General features: G+C 48.0%; 1 protein-coding gene and 1 pseudogene across 1 annotated transcript in view; both read right to left on the reverse strand.

The window, feature by feature from the left end:
* Positions 1-15,464, reverse strand: part of LOC126541941 (solute carrier family 22 member 3-like) — a 55,786-nt gene that overhangs the window by 2,020 nt on the left and 38,302 nt on the right. The window contains exons 6-8 of the mRNA XM_050188912.3: positions 6,963-7,078; positions 2,648-2,862; positions 1,511-1,692 (exon numbers count right to left, since the gene is read on the reverse strand). Of these exons, the coding sequence (XP_050044869.2) occupies positions 1,511-1,692; positions 2,648-2,862; positions 6,963-7,078 (513 nt within the window). The remainder of the gene's footprint in view (positions 1-1,510; positions 1,693-2,647; positions 2,863-6,962; positions 7,079-15,464) is intronic.
* On the reverse strand, positions 5,085-5,261 carry LOC140216253 (U2 spliceosomal RNA; annotated as a pseudogene).

Consider the following 15,464-nt stretch of genomic DNA (forward strand, 5'->3'; position numbering starts at 1 on the left):
TTACGTTTAAAAGAAAAGGTTAAAATATAGCCAGTATTGGACGGGGATAATTTGCTTAGCTAGCTCTCGATATTTGTATAAATATTGTAAAATACCAGTAAAGAACACTAACAAAGTTTACAACTCTCTAGCTCAGCAATGAAAAACGATATCATAATTCTACAAAGCGAATTTAATAATATATCTAACGCGTACAAAATTCTTATGTTATACACCCTTTAGAAACACGTTACTCCTTTGTGAATAGGACTTTTGCAAAACTCAGACGAACATTGTAACAAATCCACGTAAGCTGTGATTTAATGCACCAATTTTGTCCACTTTAGGTTCTCTAACGGACGCATATTACAGAACTGCGATAACTATTTTTGGTGCATAGCTACGAACTTGTAAAGTTCGTATTCCTATTTTTCTTTCCAACTCACCAATTTTCGACAATTTTTAATACACATTCAGGCCATAGATCAAACTCCGCTTTCTGTAGTCACTGTAATTACACTTTATCTCTCAAATGCAACAAGTTTCATTAAAATTGGACTAGACGTTACCCAAGAAAAACATTTCTCCGTTTTAAGTGAACTTGAATAGGCGGCATCGGAGTTGGGTCCGGGCTAAAGCTTCCTCTTAAGTGATTGATTAAAGATGACTAGTAAAACATCGTTAATTAGCTAAACTCACATTGGGATTCACTGAGCTAATAATGTCTAGCTACGTCTTCGGGTAATCCAGTTGACGTGACCGAATCATGTTGAAGAATTTTGGACATTGCCACTTCAGCTATCCGTCAAATTTCACCGCTGTGTACCAGCGTAACTTAATGAGCAGCATTAAAAATATTTTTTTTAAAAGAACGCCCGAGTTTCAACCGCGCTCAGTTGCCAACGTTGACAGGGTACACCCTTTAATTAACTTGTGTATTTTCGGCACTTAGTCGTAACGCACTTGCTGCGTTATAGCAGTAGTTCGGTCAGGATTAAAACACTGCTTTAACGCAGCAGGAAAGCTACAAATAAGTGCCGCAAATGCACCTGTTGTTAGAAGGGCATACGTTCTCGACGTTGCAAACTGAAAGTTGCTGAAATTCAGGCGGCCTTTACAAATGTGATTTTTTTAAAATATGCTGCCCATTCTTTTACGCCGATGCATAGTTGTGAAGTTCGACAGTTGGTCGCAGGGGCTATGACCAAAATTCCTGGGCATGCTACAGTGCAGGCAGAAGTAGTTCTCGCTTCATGGCGGAAAGCGTGTTCGGACTGCCAATCCGTAGCCTTAGAAAACGATGTCCGGCATCCGAGTACATGACATGACAGTCATGTACTTGGCGCAGTACTATATCGTGGTTCAGCCGGCATGAGCAAACCAAATCTGTAGATTACTTTCCTGTCGTAACGCGTCATCGACTGGCACAAGCAAATGTTCAATGCGCAAGGGCTTCGGATTTCATGAAATGCGAGGAGTCAGCGCGTCGGGCATGCCCGCTGCGGGACCCGTGATCATCCTCTCGTCTCACCAAGTAAGCGACGTCCGCACCCAGGCAGCTGCCGATGTCGCCGAAGAGCCGCTTGATGAGCACACCCCGACCTCGTATCTCGGTGGGGAAGATCTCGGAGGCCAGCTGGTACGTGATATTGTAGCCGCCCGCGTAACAGACGATCGTGATCACAGCCATGACTAGCGTGGCTGCCGACGAGTCTGCGCCCGTTAAAAGCGACAGAAGGGTAAGATAAACGAGGTGACACGCGAGTGAACTGTTCTGTCGTGCATGCGTACAGAAAAACTGCCACACACTGAAGTTTCGTGGAATTAAACCAGTATATTCACTACATTCTTACTAACACGTTTCGGCGGCGCTGTGGTTATCGACAAGAGGAATAACACTACGGTTGAAAACTTCGCATGTAGCGACATCTACGGCTCCAGAACTTGCGGCTCTGCGCGGTGCACTTAATTTTATTATTACAAAGAGACTCGGTGAATGGACCATGTTTTGCTACTCAAAGTCGGCACTAGAATGTATGAAGTCGGCTCTTCGGCATAGAGCTCACGGTCAGTTGACGTGCTGAATCGTGAGGGCGTCAAGAAAAATTCCACGAAATTTATTTAGAATCATTACAGTCCTTTTGCAGGATCACTGGAAATTGTTACTCAGACAACGCTGCTCGAGCTTCACATGAAGATCATCCGACACAGACACTGAGAGGCGGCTTCGCCACCTGGCACGTGCACTCTCGTTTGCACGGTGAAATACCCCAAATGGAAGTGCACCAGATTACACGAACTAAAGTCTTCGCTGCAACTCCTGCCTTCACCCAGACTGCAACGGCGTGAGGCCTCACTTCTGTGTCGATCGGCTGTGTGAGAAGTTACCTTCACGAAGACTTATACAACGTTTCTTGGGATGGCTAACAGCGCATCGTGCGATGTCTGCGGCTCCGAAGAGAAAGTCAACCACTTTTTCTCCTTCGCCCCTCCCCCCCTCAATATGATTTGGTAAGACAATTACTCGCCAGCGAATTGAGACGCTACTGGCACATCGTCCCCGCCGATTATCGACCCAGAAGGCAGTGAAGGCGTTTTCGAGAATTTAAAGCGAAGCCTCCAAGAAGTGCACGTACAGCTTCAAGAAGTCAAGAAGTAGTGCACCTACCTGTTCTGAGCAGGGCCATGACAAGGGCGATGATGCCCCCGATGAACATAAAGGCCACGTTGGGCCACCGCCGCCCCAGCCTGTCGAGGGCCAGGATGGTGAACAGGTTGACGGGAAGCTCGAACGCGACGGCGGTCGAATACGTGCCGTACACGTTCAAGCCGAGGTGGCTCAGCTCTAGCGTGTTGGCGTTGTAGACGAGGCAGATGAGGAACCTGCATCACGTGTCCGGTCACCTAGGAGGTCGCGAGTCCCCGTCGATCGGCTCGCCCAACTGTGCGCTACTAGATCAGTGCATTAGGACTGCATTAGTTTCAGCCGAGTGTGTTGAGTGCTTCAATTGTGACTGCATTCGACTACGCCGGGAGTGATGTGAGCCTGTAGCCGTTTGCTGCCGTTTTAAAAGCGATAGCTCTTTTTGGCTCTTCCCCCCACTTGTCTGTGTGCGTATTTTTTTCCCTTTATGAGAGGAGAGTCAACTTGGGCCGCTAGGTATGTGCTGACCACTGTCTGACGAAAAACACATCTTTCCCCAGCACAGGGCAGCCAGCCGGTCTGAGAACTGGCTAACCTACTTGTCTTTTTGTCTATTCCTGCTTCCCTTCCCCTTCTCTGTCTTGCCGATCAGGTAACATGAGTCACCGGTGTGTGTCCGGATAGACAAATTGCTACTGGCTCCTCTCCGGTCTATAGAAGATGGCTTGGGTCACAGGGTATCTGCCACTGAATATGTGCCCGAACAGACTAGTTCGGCACCGCGTGCCTAATATTCCTATATGCCCGTTCTTGGCCAGTCCCCCGAAATTGACGTGCCAGGATGACACAAGGGGTGCGTAACCTTAAATATTAAAATGTATTAAATTGTTAGCGCCCCATGCACAACAGAATCACAAGTGCCAAACGCGGCCGGTTGATGGACAGACATTGCAAGGAAGCTTCTTTTGCCGTATTAATCGATCGCCTTTATCGTGGTTTCTTAGAACGCCCTTGTATAGATAGCATTTACTTTGTTAGCTTTCTTTTTTTTCCTCATCAATTGATCGTTGTGTATCTAGTTTTTGTAATATCTTTAACGGTCTTTTTTTCCTGACTGCGTATTGTTATTTGCCACTAAGCAAAATATTTCCCGAAGCCTTGGCTTTATACACTTGTCCGCGATGCGGTGGCGTAGCAGACTTAGAGCATATGCTCTGGCGGTGCTCCGCGTTGCGCAGCGACAAGGACAACACCAAAGAGCGTTGGGGACGCGGCTCTCCGTAGCCCCGAACTCGAACAGGCATGGGTAGTCCATCGGGCCCGCGATGCGGCCCAGAGGCTAAGCCTTTCGGTCCCGACGTGGGAGCGGCCCGCTTCGAGTTAGGAAACTAAAAAAAATAATAAGAAGAAATTATGAGGTTTTACATGCCAAAACCGCGATCTGGTTGTGAGGCACGCCGTAGTGAGGGACTCCGGAAACTTGGACCACGTGGGGTTCCTTAACGTGAACCTAAATCTAAGTACACGGGTTTTTTTCGCATTTCGCCCCCATCGAAATGTGGCTGCCGTGGCCGGGATTCGACCCCGCGACCACGTGCTTAGCAGCCCAACACCATAGCCACTACTAAGCAACGACGGCGGGTGGGCTAGGGAACTAGCGCGACCTGAAGGACCTGAATAAAGTTTTTCATATCATGCCATACTCCCCTCTCTATTGTTCTGACCCTGAAGGTGCGACTAATAAATAAATAAATATTAGGCACAATGAGATTGAAAAATGCCTAATTATATGCTAAAAACTTGCAGGTGTGGGAACATAATGTTACAAAGGTATTTTTGGTAATATTTGCTCTTATTTCTCGGGCATTTTGACAGGTTGAGGAATTTTGGTAGCATATATATTTTAACATCACGAAACCACAGTTAGCTCCGTAGTATACAGGGAGACGCCTGGTATTCTGGTCAGACACGGTGTTCGTCAGTGTTCAGCTGCGAAAATATTCACCAAGAAGGCACATTTTTTGGAAACTGCCTTCTTACGGAAACGCTCTAGTCTGATCAGAAAGGTCAATCAGGTGTAATACATTGAAATGCACATAAATATGTGTAGATTGAGAATCATAAGGAGATTAGGTCATAAGGTCATGATAATCATTAGCAATAATCTGCAAAACATTTTTGCAAGGTGACAAGTTTTTTTGTTTTTTTTTTGTTTTGTTTTTGTTTTTAGTATTCGACGCAGTACCATTGCCCCAAACAAGAAAATAGCACCTCAAGAATGATTAGAAAAGGGCGTGATACAAATCTAGCCCGGGGCAGCTCACACAAGGAAGTGATCGCTGACATTGGCAATCACCTTCAATGGTTTCTGCCACATTTTTTACAGCGAAGCTGTTTACGGCTAGGTTCTGTAAAAAAATTGCGTGCGTCTATTGAGCCGTGTAGATCGAGAATTTCTCCCCACACATGGGCCGATCCCGAAGATAGTACAATACCGGACCGACCCGCGGCAGAGCTGAAGCAAGCTTTAAGCACTTTGCCCACTTGCAAAAATAAGCTTGATATCTTCGGTCCAAATACAACCCGTATTAGATATTAAGCTAAGAACAGATACTATACTTTGACCCGCGTCCGTCATGTCTGCGTTCGCACTGCCCTCTCTTTGTAGGCGTTCCAAGCGCTCGTCTATCTCCTTTCCTTTCCTTCCGCTTTCGCGTGATGGCGGTCCCGTAAGCGTGCTTACCGCCCGGACCGCCAGGCGGAAAGAAATGCGAGCCGTCCATGTGGCCCTGATCCCGCAAACTTAAAACGTTTCACCAGAGCAACGGCCAGGTTTCAGAGGGAGTTCGTGGGGAACCAATTTTGTGTGGCCTGTGTTGTGCGTGACCGGTTTTGGTTTTCGAGTGACCTCACAACCATTACTGCACTGCGGGACGTCGACCAACGCACGATCGCCTTGGCTACGGTGAGGCAGTGTGTCCCGTTGGAGTGCGGTGAGGTGCGTGTCTGTTCTACGTGCCGGGATTCATTAGCAAAAGGTGTCGTGCCGTGTTTTGCAACAATACATGGGTATGTATACCCCCCGGTGCCTCATCATCTTCCGAGGTTCAACATCGTGGAGGAGCGATTCGTCGCGCCTCGCTTTCCATTTGTGTGCATGCAGCGTTCGAAGCACGACAATGGACAGTTCGCCTTTAAGGGGCGCACATACACAGCTTTGCTGGTCATCCACCTTCACAGAGTGCAGTAGCACTGAATTTTTTGTGACCACTTCAGTTACCCTTAGGGTCTCTTGCTCACTCTTTTTCTGTCCATCCTGGCCACGTTAACTTAATGCTACCTGATGCTACTGAACCGGATCTTGGGGTTGTTGTTAGTGCTTGTCGGTCCTACGATGCTGTGGTGATGGTAGGGGAGCTTTCCACAGCCTCCATGACTCTATATAGCTCTGCAGTTAGTCTAGCGAGCCAAACTACACAAAACACTAGCCAAAAATGGTGAGCCGAGCATCTACGGCACCTGAAACTGATGCATGTTGGATACAGATTAACTGTAGAATGTACGTACACTATAACAGGCCTTCGAGACCTTTTATGGCTCCCTGTGCATGTCACCTTTCGTTCGCTCGTTCGCTCGTTCGTTCGTTCGTTCGTTCGTTCGTTCGTTCGTTCGTTCGTTCGTTCGTTCGTTCGTTCGTTCGCACGTTCGCTCGTTCGTTCGTTCGTTCGCACGTTCGCTCGTTCGTTCGTTCGTTCGCACGTTCGCTCGTTCGTTCGCTCGTTCGTTCGCTCGTTCGTTCGTTCGTTCGTTCGTTCGTTCGTTCGTTCGTTCGTTCGTTCGTTCGTTCGTTCGTTCGTTCGTTCGTTCGTTTGTTTGTTTGTTTGCTTCTTTCACACTCAAAATAAGTAGCACGTATTGAACAACAGAAAGTTGTATCAGGAGTTTATTTTCATGTCGCTCTACAGTTTTCTCACTGAAACTTTTCATCTAATTTTATTATTTGAGAAGTTGATTAATTAATTAAGACTAATTATTTAACTAGGCGTAATAAAAAGATAGGCAAACAACATTACCTTAGTTCTGTCCAGCTAGTGGCATTTGCATATTTTAGACTCTGACTAAAGTTAGCTGGGACACCTTGCATAGAAATTGCTTATAGTGCCTTTGTCATGGATTATGGCCTGGATTTTCTCATGCATGAGATCGAGACCAACCTAGACCTGGCGGCCAATACCAGCCCCGATTCATTGTCAACAAAGATACAGCTGTTCGCCTGGTAGTCGTGGGGGTAATGTGTGAGCTTGAGAACACTGAGGTGAATATAAGTTGGCCGCCTTACCATCCGCCGAACAGCACCAGAGTATTCCTCCGAAGCCGGGGAGTCGCCACCAGAGCTAGGGTGTCCTTCCAGAAGCTCCTTTTCTGCTCGGTCGGTGCCACTTCCGATGGCTTTATCTGCGGTTTCAAAACGTTTGCAAAACCACATGTGTGATCAGCGTAAAATTGTGTTGTTGTTGTTGTTTTTTTTTTCCTCCAAATTTTTCGCACTGTTCTTTTTTTTTTTTTTTTTTGCTACGATAACTAACTCTTCCACTGAGTAGAAACGAGGTCCAATCAACTAGACAATTGAAGTGCGCAAGAACTACGATGGAAATGCCCGCTCGTTGCTTTTCTGTATCGTATTCAGTATCTTCAAGGGGTGTACGGTAGCGCGATTAAAAGACGGGACGAAAGAAGACACACAGGGACACACACAGCGCCTGTGTATCTTCTGTTGTCCCGTCTTTTAAACACGCTACTGTACAACCCTTGAAGATGCATTACCAACAAGCCCACATTGCAACCCTCGTATTCAGTAGTTGCACTTAGATATTTCTCTGAGACATTCCTGATTACGAAATCTCCTGCAGTTAGTTCTGTTTCGAGATCAACTTGAAGTTGTTGCCTGATGGTGAAGCGTAATGCAATTTAACGTGAGCTGCTCACTTGGACTGTATAAATGGAAGCGCAGCTGCCGAGTAAAAAGATACGGAGGTGATCCAACACGGACTTTCACGGATCGAGGCGTGCGTTATTATGCGACGCGCTTAGATTACTGTTTTTTCTTACATGCCATAAAGAACGCGAACACTCACTTGATTTTAGACTGTCTCTCTTTAGAAGTTTTACCTGTTATACTGTACTTTGGCTGCAGTGTATAAGAGGCGCCCGACCCCTGCGCCTATGACGATATAACTGTGCCACCGGAACAGGTGCGAAGCACCATTGGGGAAATAATGCCCTCAGGCTTATATACGCTGTTTTGAAATTTGTAAGCATTCGAAAGCTTGACTGACCGTCTGGCTAGTGGAACTGAAGAGCACTTATATATGTCGGACGCATAGTATATCGTATTATCAGCAGCAGCAGCGGCAGCCTATTTTATGTCCACTGCAGGACGAAGGCCTTTCCCTGCGATCTCCAGTTACCCCTATCCTGTGCCAACCGATTCCAACTAGCGCCCGCGAATTTCCTAATTTCATGGCCCCACTTAGGCGGATCCGAGAGCTTTCATTTTACCGGGGGAGGGCGGGGGGGCTGGGGCCCTATATATATATATATATATATAGTGAGCGAAACACATGCCTGACTTCCAACTTCATCTACACATATCATCATCCATTATACAGGCGCCGACAAAGGTGGTATACTCCACCGGAGCAGCGGCACACTGCATCGCGACGCCATTTACAGGCGGCATCTGGGATCGAGACAGCCAATGACCAATGCCTGCAGATAATAAAGGACACCCATTGACTGTCTCGATCCCAGATACTGCCTGTAGATGGCGTTGCGATGCAGTTTGCCGTTGCTCCGGCTCCCGCTGCGTGGAGTATATCACTTTTGTCGGCGCCTGTACATCTGTATATATCATCACCAGCAGCACAGCTGGAACCTCGTGGAAGTAGCACGAGCTCGGCTGGAATAAAGCGGTTTGTTACAAGTGGTGGCCGGTGCTTTTCGTTCACCCAAGACCTCTCGCATGTTCTCACTGGCGTTCCGCATAACACCGCCGGCCATGCTCGCTTTAGCGAATCCAGGCACGTCCAAGGCCACTGTTCCACTGCAGCCTTCGCCGTCCGTCGTGACCGTCAACTGCTGCCAGCGCGACCCCCTAGTCTGAGCTGGTCTACGCGGGGATGACGTGGAGGAATGGCTCTGAAACTACGACCTCGTAAACGACTTCAACAAGTGGGACAGTTCACAGAAATTACGGAACGTCCCTTTCTACCTGCCTAATGCCGCGAAAACCTGGTTTTGGAACCATGAGCGGGATATTCCTGACGGGGCAACGTTCACGCAACAGCTTCGGCAGATTTCCGGTGCCCCAGCTGTTCGCGCTGAGGCCGCGAAGAAGCTCGGTGAGCGCATCCGATTTGCTGGGGAATCGTACACCTCACACATTGAGGATGTGCTTGCATTGTGCAAGCGTGTGAACGCCACCATGTCCCAGGGTGGCCGAAGACGCCACATTATTAAAGGCATAAACACCGTCGGCTTCAATGTCCTTGCAACGCAAAATCCTGCTACCATCCAGGATGTGATAACTACTTGCAAGCGTCTTGAGGAACTACAGTCCCTTCGGCTACGCCCTCATACCTCCGACATTCGTCTCCCTTCGACCATGGACTTGCGCACGCTTATCCGCGACATCGTCCGTGAAGAGCTTCACGGGCAGTGCTCTTCCTGCGCTCTGCAAAGTACCGTCCCTTCTCCACCGACCGGCTTGTGCGACTTCCTGCAAGAGATCACGCCCGCATCGCGTCTACCGTGCTCTGACGGCCCCTGCACTCATCAGGTACCAACGTATGCCGACGTTGCGGCGCTCTGTCCAGCCATCACTGCCCCTCCGCCTACACCAGGGGACCACCCTCCAGTGGCTTCGTTGTCACCGCCAGTGCGTGTACAGCGTTACTACGCTTCACGTCCTGCCAGGCCCATTTGCTACTACTGTGGCTATCGAGGGCACATCTCCCGATTTTGTCGAAGGCGTCAACAGGGTGAGCAATGGGGCTACGCTCCCGAGGAACGTACAAGCGTCCATCCAGCATTGGGCTATCAGTGCACGTCTTACCGCTTCCTCTTATCACCGGTCACCTTCTCCTTCCTACCCTACTGATATGCCTGTGAATTCTCGTGAATCTCGCCGCAGGTCGCCGTCTCCACATCGTCGTTCGGTGTCGCCTCTCCGACCCGCTTCTCGTGTCACGAACACCCTCTCGGAAAACTCCCCGTTGCAGTTTTAGGAGGGGAAACTGCATCCACTGGGCAGCCTACTATTCCTCCGCAGCGACCGTCCAACTTGTCAGTGTTTGTAGAAGGTGTGTACGTCGAAGCTCTCGTTGATACAGGCGCTGTCACTTCGATTATTCGTGCTGACTTTTGTTCCCGCCTCCGAAAAGTGACCACGCCTTACTCCGGCTCTTCTCTTTGTGCAGTGACCAACGCTGTTATTCGTCCAATCGCGCGTTCGTGTGTCCGTAGACGGAATTGGACACCACATTGTTTTTTGCGGTATTTCGTGAGTTTACCCACGAATTCATCTCGGGGTGGGTCTTCTGCGTCCGCTTCTATCTCTTGTCGTCAGCGCCTCATACAACTAGATGCCACTGGCAATTCTCTTCCTAAGGACGAAGAACGCATTCGTCTTGTCACCTCTTTCGATTACGTTCTTTGGCCATCTATAGAAGAGATTGTAAATGTCAACTCATGCAACATTGTGAATGGCGACGTACTCATTCCACCCTACGACCATACCATATCTTAGGGGATCCTGATTACTCCTGGCCTTATTCGCTTCTCTGAGGAGTCTGCATTTCTTACCAGCTTCGACCCAACTCCCGAACCCCAATTGTTGCCTCGTGGATCAACTGTCACTTGCGCTGTTGACACTCATCCCGCTGCAAATTGTCACACTTTCGATAGTGCCACCCTAGTCAAGATCGCCGCCAAGTAATGCCTCTTCCACACCATTGTTGGCAACCATGAGCCCTGACCTAACGCCTGTCCAGGGTCAAGATCTCCTCGCACTATTCAACAAACACCGTTTCTTGTTCGACGCCAATTCGCCAGTCCTCGGTATGACTATCGCCGCTACTCACTGCATACGCAGTGATGGCTCCCGCATTGTTCAGCGGCGCCCATATCGCGTGTCTCTTACAGAGGGCAAAATCATCGAGGAAAACGTATCAGACATGCTTAGACTAAATATCAAACGTCCTTCCTCGAGTCCCTGGTCCTCCCCAGTTGTTCTAGTGCAGAAGAAAGACGTCTCATAGCGTATTTGCGTTGATTACCGTGCGCTGAACAATATCACGCGCAAAGATGTTGTTTACCCCCTGCCACGGATGTGCTGTATATATCATTCCAATCACGAGAGGTCTACCAAACCAGTCATCAAATTACAAAAGTATTTATACCGAGAATTACGCGTTCTAGAAGCACGTTTTTTGAGCGGGACTATATATTAGTCGCGGAGGCAATCGGCTGTCGCGGTTCGGTCATCTGGACGGGGCCTAACCTTTTTCTAAAGTTGTACCCGACTATAGATCTACAGTCGAGAGCAAAAGTCTAGAGACCAGGCCATCAGCAAAAAATAACAATAATTTCTTCTGGTGCAGCCGTGCACCATGAGATTGTCTTAATGCATGACGCTAGTCAAGCAGATGTACGTAGGCAGTACCACTTGATTTCAGTCTATATGCGTAGGCTGCGAACAAAACAACATTTATAGTGGCACTTCTGGTCCCCAGGCTTTTGCTCTCGACTGTGCCTCAAGGCACAGCTGCAAACATGCCTTGAGCTACGAACATGTACTCGGACCATGGATTATCTGCCACTCATGCGTATCGCGTTACGAAGGCGCTATTAACTTTTCTGAGGCACTGGTCTCGACAAGGTATTTTAATACTGCGTGTGCGTGTTTTGCTCGTGTTACGTGTGTCAAGTGTCGTGTGTCTTGTGTGTATCATTTCATTTATCATTGCGTTCATCTGGAAGCAGCAGGCTAGGTGTGCCTCCAGGCGAACATCTCATTAGTATTTATGAAGAGCCTTTCTTTCATGCATACTAACCGATTTCAATCAGTGATCGCAAAATGTGCCATAAATTTACTAATTACGAAGTGAATATTATTAATTACATATTGTCACGTAGCAGTGACGGGGAAGGAGGCAGCAAAACTGTAGTTAACGAAACTAGCATTTTACTGGGCGAACTTGTGCAGTCAAAAGCAGGCTACACTCAAAGAACAACGATGGCGGCGAACACACTCGGCGATCATCGAAAATCCGATTGGCGGGTCAAGCGCGTCGGCTTTTATACATCAGTCGTCGAATCTTCCAGAGTAATCGCTGGGACCCGCGTGCTTTCCACAAAGTTCTTCATTGTTCGCGTCGCGCATACGTGCAATCAGATTACACAAGGTTCGGTCACACACAGCGGATGGAACCATCGATAACATTCCAGAAACTTCCTATACATGCAGGCGCGTCTTGCGCCATGCGATAACATTTGTTAGGCGGTGAAACGTGGTCGCCCGATAAAGATAAACAAGCACGCGTGTCAATATTTAAAGGGACACTAAAGAGAAAAATGATTTCTTCTTCATCAGTAAATTACCTTTCTGCAACACCAAAAACACCACTCTTACCACGATAAGACACTTGGTAAGCCAGAAAAAGCGCAAGAACGAAAGACGGGTGGCGACGCCTCCTTAAAGTTCCCGCACCTGGTCGCTGTGACGACAGGGATTTTGATGGCATCTTCTAGGGCTTGCTTAATTATATAACGGTACAGATTGACTACATTGTGTTCTAAAGGAACCAAATATTAAGCATGGCAACTTTTGAAAACCTTTACTCAGCCAACGCCGCCCAAATGCGAAAACATACTTTGAAATCCCTGACGTCACACTGACGTGCCGGCGTCGGGGATTCGGCGCGAAATTCAAATACTGATACTTCGACTTTCATTTTCTCACCTAATAATCAACCTGTTATTTTGAAATGACTGCCTGCAGGATTCTCAAACAATGCTTTATTAGTCTCAACTGATTTATTGTTTCGCTTTAGTGCCCCTTCAATCAGTAATGTTCGCTAAATTTCTCATACCCCGATATGTATCTCCAAAGAAGCCTCTTTGTCTCTGCTGTGCTGTTTACAGCCATTACTTCGAGCCTTCGCAGAGTCAGCCGGCACCTCCGGCCCTGGTCTGGATTGTCAGTGTCGTCGGTGCTTTTGTCTGCCTTTTTACGAGCCTCTTCGTCGTCGTCCTATAGAACGACGACGGAAACGCGCAAGCAAGACTATAGTCTCGTTTGCGCCTTTCCGTAGTTATATAGTAGATATAGGAACGAAACTACCCCAGCACAAGGTTCTCGTAAGTGCTATTCTGCGAATTAGTTTAGCGGAGCTCCGTGACACTAAGATATCGTAAAGATAAGCGCGTGAATGCATACTACGGTGCGTTTCTCACTCGCCGGCGCGTTAGGAAACACGTCGGCAAGCAAGCGCGCTCTCCATTCCGCGCGGTATAGTAATTGCAGCTGTGTCACCGCCGACCTCAATGGCCCCACGCTGCAATGAAAGAAAGACAAAAATTTGCTGCGTCTGTCGGAACGGTCGTCTCCTTATCTCGTAACAACTGCTCGCTGACAGGTCGTTTCACTCCTGGCAATACGAGGAGGGTTGGCGAACGCGCTACAATTCGCGCCTTATTGAGCAGCGCTCGCTCACTTTTGCGATAGTTCGTCGCGCTTTTAAATTTTTTGTTTCTTAGCGTTTCGCATAATTCATTATTATAGCGTACTGGGTGACTCCGACGCTTGAATGCTCCTAAAGCCTTGCAATTGTTTTTCTGATCGCATTAGTGCGCTGAGGCGAAAATGCTTGTTTCAGACTATATTTTGAGAAGTGTGTCCGCAACTCTCCGAAACCAGATGAACTTGTCGCCAAGGGATATCGTTCCTTACATCCGTCTCTGACCATGCTTTAGCCCGCCGCGCGAGGTACCCGCTGGGCGGATAATCAATGACGTGCGCGCAAAGCTCTTCGTACCAATATTACGGACACATATACCACACTTGCTGTTATAGAATGCCCAAGTTTAACAGTTCTCGCTCTCTGTCACTGAGCAAGTTCTGTTCTCTAAGTGCGCTCAATCGTTTCCGATTTCTGAAAGGTGGTGCTTCAACTCGAAACGACGCTCACAAAGCTGTAGAAAGGATTCTGCTCAACCACGGGACTGGACTCTCGTCCGTATAGTGTTCCTACTCTTGTGCGTTATATACGTATGGGCTGTGCTTACGCCTACCTCTTCTTTTCCGCTTGTTTTGTATCTCCTTCCTATTCTCTTTGTCTCTGAGTGGTGTTTATATATTTGTATGCTTGCATGATTAATAATATTAATAATAATGATGATGATGATGATGATGATGTCCCGTGCAACGACGAGCGAAGAATACCGGTGAAGGCAGACCAGCACTGTTTGATGGCAAGGCAACTGCTGATCGACATATTGTTTAATTTTTGTAGCCTCGGAAACGTTAGCGAGCTTTCTATGTCCGCTACACCGGAGTAGCCACTCTTGCTAGCGTATGCGCTCATCTGGCGGCTAGCATGCTTGGGTGAGGCCGGTTCACCTGGCAACTGCTGCTTCTGGTGGGTCGTTTGTTTACACTTTTCTTGCGCGGAACACATCAAATCGTGTATTATCGCATATCCCGTGGTGACAGCGTGTTCTGGCGTTTGGCTTTGGTGCTCGGTGACATGAGCCACGGAACACATGTCGACATCATTAAACAGCTAAAATGATTAAATATTGGATCGTTTTAGGTCGCCACTAGAATGCTGCGCACGATGTAAAATCTTGACGACGCCTCCCCCCCCCCCCCCCCCCCCCGAAGACCATTTATTAAAGTACTCTCTTCTCCGTGCAAGAAAATGACGGAAATGCAGTACATTCAACGACGTAATGGTGTGTAAAGAGTAACCACTGCAAAAATTACCACTGATACATTGGACGTGAATAAATGAAGCGAGTTTCTGCGTAAATAGGCTGCTTTGGACGCGAATCGTTGTTTCTGGGGAGTACCAGACAGCGATCAAAACACGGCACAATCCTTTACCGCGAAACAGGTATGCTGAGAAATTTTCTTGCCACATTTCTAGATATTTATGTCGGGGATCTGGGACGGTCGAGAAAAAGAAATTCTCCTCTTCATATTAATTCAAAAATTCTATTCGACAGAACTACTTAAAATCAGACATCCTTTCTACAAGCCAGTAGAATCGCGTATAACAGTTGTTGTTGTTGTTGTTTCCTACGCAATAAACTCATAACCTAGCCAGAGAAGAGTGCCATCAGAGACTTTAGTGAGGCTTTAAGGGGAAATCATTAAATGCGTGATTTAAACTGAGCGCGCAATGGTGTCGGCGCCTCGCACTCTGGGCGCGACCGCCGCCCTCCGACTTGGTTTTCATTTCGGGCTACAGATGGCGCTACCAGCCGCAAAACTTTACAAAACTTTGGCCTACCTGGCTTTCGATACCGCACCACGTCGCGAGGCGCGCTGCTTACAAACGCTGCCAAGAGCCGCGCGCTTTCGCACGCTGCACATGCAGCTGTCGCGCGAACTCGTCGCGTGCTATGTTGGTAGAGTGACGCTTTTCCTGTGGCGTGCGTTTTTATTTCACTCGTATGCTAGCGCATCTGGCCTAACGGTGAGGCAACGACGGCAGTTCAGATGTGTGAGCAAAGCGAGACAGAAGAATTCGAGGTATGTCGCACATACTTGGGCGTG

The sequence above is a fragment of the Dermacentor andersoni genome, chromosome 2, assembly GCF_023375885.2.
Source record: "Dermacentor andersoni chromosome 2, qqDerAnde1_hic_scaffold, whole genome shotgun sequence".
Lineage (NCBI taxonomy): Eukaryota > Metazoa > Arthropoda > Arachnida > Ixodida > Ixodidae > Dermacentor > Dermacentor andersoni.